Consider the following 9,560-nt stretch of genomic DNA (forward strand, 5'->3'; position numbering starts at 1 on the left):
ACTTTGGAATGCTGCAGTCCCACTCTTCAAAGTTAGAAAATAAATTTTTAGAGCTCTCATGTCCTGCTTTCTTGCATAATGACTGTTGTAATGAGTTGAGAGAAGGAAATGTACCTTACAAATTTGTGGGGAAAAAAAATCTTCCTTTGAAGAAGCTGAATTTCTCCGAGGTAGAATGCTTATTATTGTGTGTGCCTGTAAATGTTATGCTGAGGAGTCTGAATGACAAAGCTGGGGGAAAAGTCTCTCTGCTCATTGTCCTTGTCATTCTAGTCCTGTCTCATCCCACTGAAGTACACCTGGCGCAAAAGAAGGGCGAAATTGCATGTGAAATCACTCTTTGAAAACCACAGCAGGTTTTATGTAGTTCACACCAGCAGTGTCCAGGCTCTGCTCCAGGGATTTTTGGTGCCTACCAAGCTCAAAATCAGTGGCCTGACTAATCCAAGGGCCCGTGACAGAGGAAATGGCTGTTTTTGCATGACTAGGGCAGAGCAAGGTGGTGCTGAGGGGTCTACAGCAGCCCAGGACCCCCAAATCTGAGTGCCTCAGTATCCTGGTCACTGGAATTATGGCTGCAGAGGGATGGGGAGTGCAAGTGCAGGATCAGAGGCAAGAATAAACCTGCTTGTATAATTCTCTTTAGCCAGAGGTACTGCAGCACTTCTACTTAGTGATGCTCTGGTGTATGAAACCTGGGCCTTTCCTAAAATGCACCCATAGTGACTGAGGAGCGATCAATATTTGAAACAATCAGTTTCCAGGAAAGACAGAATACTCTTGTTGCTTTTTTTATGGCATTACCCTGGGTTTGTGGGTGATATTGAGGGTGGGACAAACTGTGCTAGACCAAGAGTTATATTGGGAAAATCTGGAGAATCTTGTGCTACTTGAGTTAAAATGTAAAATAAGAGACAACTGTAAAATAAGAATTGCTGCATAGTAGTAAACTCCGCTGCCAGAATGGCTTGCTGATACCTTGACCCGCTGAGCAGAAATAACTTCACACGATGTGCTCTTGGAGACATTGCCTTTGCCCTGCACATCTGGGGATGGCCGTGGGTGGCACAAGGAGCAGAGCACCCCTGGCTCTGCCCGGGAGCCCCGTCAGTCATCGAGGTGCTGCTCCTCCCACGTGGACGTGGGGATGGCGCTGTAGGGGTCCATGATGACCTTGGCACAGCGGATGATCATGACAATCAGGAAGAGGCAGAGGAACACGAAGCAGGCCAGCGTCAGCCCCTTGTCCACGTCGACGTACACGGGCTCTGGGGTGGGCACCTCCATGGCTGGGGCCGCTCCTCAGCCCAGCTGGAGTTTGCTCCTAACATCATCGAGCTCCTGCAAAACAAACAGGGTGTCAGGCACGAGGGACTGCTGGGGAAAATCAGGGGCTGTACCATGGTGGGGTATCTGGTGTCGAGGTGATGCCGAGGTGTTGGAAAGTCTCTTTTTCCTAGCCCCAAGACTGAAGAAGACAGAATTCCTCGGCTTTGGTTCTCAAGCTTGTTTATTATTTTTTATCTATAATATTAATTAGTAACATTTATTATTTTTTATCTATAATTCTTTCTCTGACCTGCTGAGATCTCTCCAGCACATTGGTTCGTGGCACACTGACCGCCCTCAGGGCAGTGTTATCTTTTTATACTAAAAGCTACGTGTACTTTATTGACAATTTTCCAGTACCTATCACCTACGTTAGACAGTTCGTCTCTACTCTAAACCAATCCAAAAGTGCTGCCATCACAGCAGAAAATGCAGGCTGAGAAGAAGAAAGAGAAGGACAGGACATGCCCAGATTCCTCCATCTTGCCTCTTGAACCCCCATTCTAAAACCCCAAAATTCTACTTTTTCACCCTGTGATAAATTCACCATCATTCTATTCAAACTCTTGTGGCTTGTAACTCCTCACACAAAGCTGGTAATTGTTTCTATGGGTCAAAATCAAGGGCACAGGTGTTTTTGACTCTGTGCCAAGGTCTCTGAGCCCCCTGCCAGGGTCCTGAGTCCTCCAGGGCAGTCAGAGCAATGTCCTGGGTTCTGACAGTACCAGACACAGGTACTTGTTACAGGTCTACTAAATTCTTGCAGGGAATTAAACCCAGTGGAAATGTTGTAGCTCAGCTGAATGAGAGCTGAAAGAAGAAGAAACCTCATCTCCACCTTAATTTGGCCCACAAATACTTCTTGCTGAAATATTAGACACTAAAAAGAGATGTTAACAAAAAAAAAGAGAGGCAACAGTGAATGAGCACTATTTGCTTGAAATATCATCTCCTAAAAGAGGCACAGGCACTGTTCTTGTCTCAGCATTTCCTAATCATAAAAATATTTCCATTCCTCTGCTAGTGTGAAAGATCAGACAAATGGCAGAGCAGACTGTTTCTATTCCAATTTTCCTCTCTGTCCAAACATTCTCTGTCTCTCACTGGCACAAAACAAAGTGAAAATTATGCATACTTATTTTCCATAATCTTTTAATCTCTGCTACTCAAGGTTCTCCAGGCAGTAGAAGATTTTTTTTAAGAGCAATATAATTTTTAAGTGGATGTTTTATCAACCAGAGAGGTACAGGTGATTATGTGATTAGAACAAGAATTATCTTATTCACTGCAGATGTCTGCATAGCTGAAGGTCTCTCTGGCCTCCTCTCCTGATCCAAAACCAAAATTACTTCAGCAGGGATGGAATCCCTCTGAAAGTTTGATTCTGGACAGTTCACCAGCTGATAACACAGACTGCTTTGCACAGTTGTGCTGAAGGAGAGGAGCTGACCTTACACAGAACTGAGTCACTGCCCAGGGATGGGGAAACTTCTGACATCCATGTTTGGCCAAGGTGGGAGGGACAAGTGCTGGGGATTACAGTGTAGAGGATCAGGAATGTGGAATGCCTCTTACAGCAAACAAAACAACAAAGTCATTCACATCAAATACAATAATCAACCTAAGAGCAGCCCCTGCTTTACTGGAGAGGAGAGATGGGAACAAGAAGATATTGAGAGGATTTGGGGTATCAAACAGCCCAGCTGCTTTCTGTTACTACATTAACACAGCGAGGAAATCCCAGCTTTATTCCACAGCCAGGTTTGCCTGGTTGTGCTTGCAGTGAGCTGCTGCTGCTGGCAGGGCTGCTGCAGTGGTGCCTCACATCTGGCTGCAGTTCTGCTCCTGCAGCTGCCCTGGGTGTCCCAGGCACTCATGATCTCCTGAGCCCTGCCAATCTTCCTCAGGGTCAACTGAAGACCTTTTATTTTACAAGCTCACAGTTTCTTCCCTGTCTCATAATTAGCTCCTTTTCAGGTGGTTTTCCAGCCTCACAACCTCCTAGATCCCACAAGGCAAGTACAAATCAGCTGGGCTCTTGAGTCTATTTTAAGCACAAGGATGTCAGTTTTTTTTTAATTTCCTGAAAGCACAGAAATTACTGTGACAGCCAGGGAAATGAAACGAAGCTGATGACACAAAGTGAATGAAACCAAGCAAACATCTCATGATCTCATGTATTTACCAGTCACATCCTTAGGAGCTCATGAAGAAATCTCTGAGGAGTGAGGTCAGGCTTGTAATGCTCACCTTGCCTGGTCAGGGGTCTAATATTCCCCAGAGACTCTGCTACCACTCTATTTCCCCAGCCAAGAGATCTTACATTGCAGTTTATAACTTCATTTGATGAAAAAAAGGTTTGTCAGCAAAGCTGAGTATTAAGTGTGAATACTTTATGAATACAAAAGAAAAAAAATATGCTATCAAAACTGCAAATGTATCCCAGTCTTTCCCTGCAGTGCTCTTGTGAAGGTCCAACAAGGATGGGAGTGAGTTTTAATTTTTTTTTTTTCCCCTCCTGACATTCTGGCTGTTGTACCATGTGGGATCATTTCACCCTAAGTGACCTCCTGCAGAATAGCAGAACTACCTGGTAATTTCCATCAGTACTGATCTTGGGGGGAAAACTTCATTTTCCCTTTGGAAAGATGAATAATTTTGTCAGAAAATGATCAGAGGTTTCAAGTAGAGATCTATTCCCTTGGAGATTTTTCTCTTCGAAATGGCATCGCTCAATCTCATATAAGTCTGGTTTAAGTGCTGCATCCCTCTGCTTCAGGACTGTGCCTGGAGGATGTTTCTTTTCTGCTGGAAGGGAAAAGCACATTTTGGGAAGGATAGCCAGGCTTTAGCAGGTTTTACCCAGAGAGCAGAGTGAAAGGCTGTGGCACCTGAGCTCTGGCTTGCACAGTAAATTACAGTGACAGCTTGAACCTAATGATTTCAGGTTTATATTGATCTGTTTTGACAAAAGTAGACGTTTTCAGTAGGACTAGAAATATTTTTTTCCAAGAAAGCTGAATTCTTGAGGTGTATAAATCATGGTTTTGGTCTCTCCTTTTGGTTCCCCCACAAACTCAGTAATGTTTTGATGCTGAGCACTGTTCTGCATGCAGTCACTGCTGATGGCCAGTGTGTTGCTTGGGGCTGGCTTTGGCTGCTCACCTGCCTGTGTCAGAGTGGAGACTCCTTTGCAGCTCTGGCTCATCAAAGGGCTCATGTGAGCTGTGGGAGGTTGGTGCCAGCAGGCTTGGGTGCTGTTCATGCTGTTCCTGCAGGCCTGGCAGGGCAGGAGCCCTTGGTGCTGGAATGGGGCTGTGCCTGGGACAGATTAATTTATTGTGGCTGGAACTCACTGCTGTTCAACATCAGGCAAGAGAGAGTCCACAAATGCCAAAGTAGATGTGTTCACCAATTTTGCAAAAAATGCAAAATAATCCCCAAATTCAAAATAACGTGTTCACCAGGATTGTTTCCTCTTGGGGAAGTCCAGCTCCCAAATATTCCATGGACTTGCTGTGTCCTGCTGTCTGCCATCTCCTTGTGCTCCTCCATCACTGTAACAGCTGCACAACTTTTCCTGTTTAATTCCCATTTCCTTGGCCAGGGCCTGCACTGCCCTCCCTCACTCCAGTGGTGCCCAGCAGCACATCCAGCTCTGGAGAGGCTGTGGAAGTGAATCCCAGGAGGAAACAAACTAATTCCATGCTGGATGCTCTGCCGGCACCCCCTGCCCTCCATCCCAGCCCTGGGATGTGCTGTGCAGGTGAGCAGAGGGGTTTTGCAGTTGGTTTTCCTTGGTCTGGTGTGTGAAATCCATCAGTGCTGTTGAAATCAGCTCTCTCTCCAGCTGCAGACTGCTTGGCTGGATGTTTGGCTCTTGTTTGCTAGCAGGGTTAATATTGACAGTATTGTGTGTGTGTTGGGGGGAAAATACCAGCAGAAACAATTATAAGGTTTCACACTTGATTGATCAAATTTTCTCTGAATAGCTGAATTGTAGAAAATTACATTTTTTCCCCAGCTTGACAGCAATAAGCTGTAGAATTGTGGTTTTTTAATATTCTTCAGATTTGTTGAAAATGTGATTAGGTCTAAACCAAGAAACAATCCCTGGTTCCAATTTGGCAATTTAGCCATCCTGAATCTGTCTTCCTGCAAACCCCTGGGTGTTTCAGTGCAGTCTCTCCCCTGTGACACACCTGGGAGCTGGTGTGTGCCCCAGGCAGGCTCAGCCAGGGATGGAGCTGTGCTGGGTGAGGAATTCAGCACCAAGAGTGGCTCTGTGCCCACCAGCAGGCAGCAGCTGTGTCCCTTCAGAGGGGTTGGCATCCTCAAGGTTTGGTGCCCTGCTCCCAGGCTTTTTCTGTCTCTGTTCTGACAGTCCCTGGAGCTGGGTCAGGGATCAGGAGCCCTTTACCTCACTGAGGACTCCATCCTGAGCATTTGGTCTTTGCTGGTTGTTTTGTTTCCCAGTGCTCTTTTCATGAGGGATTGCCATAGAAGAGAGATTATATTTAATTTTTATGAGCTAATGCAGGGTGCTGGCACCCTCCTTAGTGTTCCAGCTCTGTTACAGGCTCTCTGTAACATTTGTGCTCATCAGTGTGCCTGAGTTTTGCAATCAGCCCTACCTATGCAAGATACTTTAAAATACATGTTTTTGGGGTTTTTTTTTCCTGAGCTGACATTCATGGCACTGTCACTTTAAATATAAACTAATAATGAACCACATACATTGCAGAGAGCTGGTTAATCATGTTTCAACTCATCTCAACCCTTAGGATTTATTACAAAACCCTGTCTGGATCTGGTTTGTTGTTTCTCTGGGGGGGTTTTGGTTTTTTTCTTTCCATACTCCTTTCCCAAAACAGCAGAGGCAAAGGGAGGGAAGAGAAATGATTTCATGTATGAAGCGGATTTCATGAGATTTCATGTATGAAGCAGATCCATACCTTCCAGACCCGGGTAGGAAGCCTGTCACATCCCAGCAGAGCAGCATTGTGCAGATGAAATCCTCCCTGCAGTCATATTTCAAAAGTTTCCTCGGTCGGTGGCGCTTGAGCGGCGTCCGGGCTCTGCTCGGCTTCACCTCCAGCCAGACCTGGAAGCAGAAGCTGCTCTCACCGGGGTGCTCTGCAAAAAAAAGAATAATTGACAATTGCTCCTCACGGGATGGGGCGGGACACACTCGGTCAGAGCTTGGGAGCAGCTCCAGAGCCACTCGTGCCCAGCGTGGATTCACTGTCACACATTCCCTGCAAGAACGTTTGTGAGAGGAAAAGCCATGCTCAAGCCTGAGGTCATATCAATATTTCTTCTTAAACAAGCAGAAAATCTTATTTTTAAATCATAGTGAAAGATCAGCCAGGTTTGAATTGATCCTGCTCGGGAGTCTGCATATTTATTTAGGGCTTGTATGGTTTCTTTAAAGAAAACTGCCTGATTTATCTGAACTGATACAGCAAGACTTAAAGGCTGTTAATTATTTGCCTTTTTTTTTGGACTGTCTGGTTTGGGATAATATCCTTTTTTTGGCACACAAAATAGTTTCAGCCAGCAATGCTTGCTGGGTGACACACCTGGCTTTTTGCACATGGTTGTGGACAGGAGTTCCAAGGTGTAGGATGGGAAGGCTGAGGAGAACAAGGCAAAAGATGAGCCCCAAACCCTTGAGAGGGGACTCAGCAGGACAGGGGTGCTCAGGCAGGGACTGGAGGTGAGTGGCCAGGAGGGAAGGTGAGATGCTGCTCCAGAGGGGTATGGTGTTTGTCAAACAAAGTCACCTTCAATTTGAAGCTCAAACCTCTACAGGAATAGCCTGGACACTTGATCATACTCTAATATTCTTAACAATCTAGTTTTGATTAAAAGCTCACTGCCTCTGAGCACAGGAGTCAAATGCTGTGGATAGATACAGACAGATGAGCTTCTTGCTTCACCCAGAGAGCAATAATGTGACTGTTAGCTTAGTCCAAAAATTAATTGTCCTTTTATACTTACAATTCTTTCAGCAGAAAATCAATACTTCATTTCAGGAACTCTGCCTTCCTATGAGCATGATTTTTCCTGTGTAGCTGAAGGCAGGTTTAATCTTTGTTTTAGCTCACTGTTTGGCATTTTGTTTTGGTTGTTGGACTATTTTATTTCTTGCTCTACATAATGACTTTAAATCTTTATGCTTAGCTTAGTTTATACAAACTCCTTTATTCAATTTAGCCCTCAGTGAGGATCAAGAGACAAATAATCTTCTCTCCACACTCTTGCTTTTAGCCAGCTGTAAATCACTGGATGCCAGTATTCCATCAGAAGACTAAAGACATCATTTGCAAGAGCCCAAAAGTTGAAAACAAATAAACACATAAATCAATCTGGGGAAAGTTTTAAAAGTTGCTGTTGCACAAATGTTTCCTTCCTACATAGCCCCAGGGCCAGTATAACATTAATCTTCATTGAGAAAAAGATGCAGCATACACTTAAAATAACTGTGGGCTGCTTATAATTTGAGGGCATCCTAAATCAAATAATCATTTGGAGCTTGTGGAATTGCTCATTAACAAAAGATTAAAAAATAGAGGGCTGTGCTTGGGAACAAGTCACTGTTCAGAACTATTGAGTGAACTGAAGGACAGCTGGGATCTGGAGTAAAAAGTGTTTCAGCCTCGCAAAGCTCAACTATTGTGAGAAATCCTTGATTAAACTTTGCTGAGGTAAGAACATCTGGGAATCTTTCTCAGAGGCTGGAAGCGGTCATTCAGAGGTGAAAAAGAGGGATAGGATCAGTGATGCTCTCTATGGTTCTCTGGATTGACACAAGACTGGGAGGTGATAGGATTCAAGTGCCATTACCAAGGGCAGGCAATGCAGGAGGATGTGGTGATGTTGTCTCTGTATCAGTTGCTTTGTGACCCACAGGGGAGCAGGAGGAGAAAGAAAATCCAGTGCTCCCTCAGACCCCAGGCCAGGGATCGTGCCTCCCCTCCCTGGCACTGATCCCTGGGGAAGGGAGCTCTGGGGCTGCTGTGAGAGCTGCAGGGACATTCCTTTGGGTAGGAGTGATGGGGACAGGAGTGATAGGGATGGACAGAGACCAGAGATCTCTGCAGACAGGTTGTGGAATTTGGGGTTTATTGCACAGGGCCTGGGTGCAGGGCCCTGCTGGGATTTGGGGTTCATTGCAAAGGGCCTGGGTGCAGGGCCCTGCTGGGAGCTGCCAGCCACAGCTCAGAGCAGGCCCCAAAGAGGGAGAGAGGGGTACAGAGAGAGAAGGCAAGATCATGGTAAAGAGGATCAGAGAGTGAGCTTCCTGTTACAATACAATAAATCTTCTTCCGTGCTGAATATTCTGATTCTCACTAACCAATCTAGTACAAGATACAAATCCTATAGCATTTCCATATGGCCTATAAGAATCACTACATTACCATACTTGTTACATTTTAAACCCTAAAAACTCCTCTTTGGGCGCCTTCTGCCAAGCTTTAGGGTCTGCTCTGACCCTTGGAGCTGTCTGCAAGCAGAGGGTGTTGTTCCATCAAAAGGAGATTACCTTCAGCCAGCCACACCATTGTTTTCCCGTTGTTCAGAAACTGAGGTATCTCAAAGCTTGCTTTCATTTCAATCTCACTTATAGTTTCCATATTCTCACAATCTTTTGCCAGACATTCATATTTATAAGGCTTTCCTGTTTCATCTTCCCCAACACCTTTGGTGCCCAGTTTGTGTTTGTGCTGTGGTGGGAGAGCTGCAGGGATTGCCCAGCGTGGTCCAGCCCATCCTTGCAGTGCTGGCTTCCACCCTGGGCTGTTGGGATCATTGATTCGTCCTTTAGGAGATAATGCCCAGAAAATGCAAAGCAATACCTGGGGTATGAGAAGTTTAGATGAGCTTGAGGAGGAACATCTGTCTGAGCAGGACCATCCTTCATTCCCTGTGTGTTTTGATAAGGGGGCTGAAGCTGCTTTTCTTATCACTGCTGTGATGCACTCAGTGCATCCCCTTTCATCAAGGCAAGAGGCAAATGTAAAGGAGTCTGAGAGAAACAAATGGATTAGGCTTTCAAGCCAAGTCTTGTAAAGTCTGAATAGATATGATATAAACTCATTTTAATGGAGTATCTGCTTTTTAAACTCTCTGCTGTTTAAGTCCTCTGAAAGGAGACAAACATGCCTGTTGGTCCTGGCAGCTATTTTATAAATTAAACAATGACTGTTAGCCAGGAGAATTGTAAG

The 9,560-nt window shown here is 45.2% G+C and overlaps 1 protein-coding gene across 1 annotated transcript; it reads right to left on the bottom strand.

The window, feature by feature from the left end:
• Positions 1-1,107: 1,107 nt before the first annotated feature.
• CTXND1 (cortexin domain containing 1) lies at positions 1,108-1,287 on the bottom strand. Its single transcript, XM_059482605.1, has one exon. It carries the CDS (start codon positions 1,285-1,287, stop codon positions 1,108-1,110), a length of 180 nt encoding a protein of 59 aa, XP_059338588.1.
• Positions 1,288-9,560: the final 8,273 nt, after the last annotated feature.

This window comes from Ammospiza nelsoni, chromosome 14 (assembly GCF_027579445.1).
Source record: "Ammospiza nelsoni isolate bAmmNel1 chromosome 14, bAmmNel1.pri, whole genome shotgun sequence".
Taxonomy (NCBI): Eukaryota; Metazoa; Chordata; class Aves; order Passeriformes; family Passerellidae; genus Ammospiza; species Ammospiza nelsoni.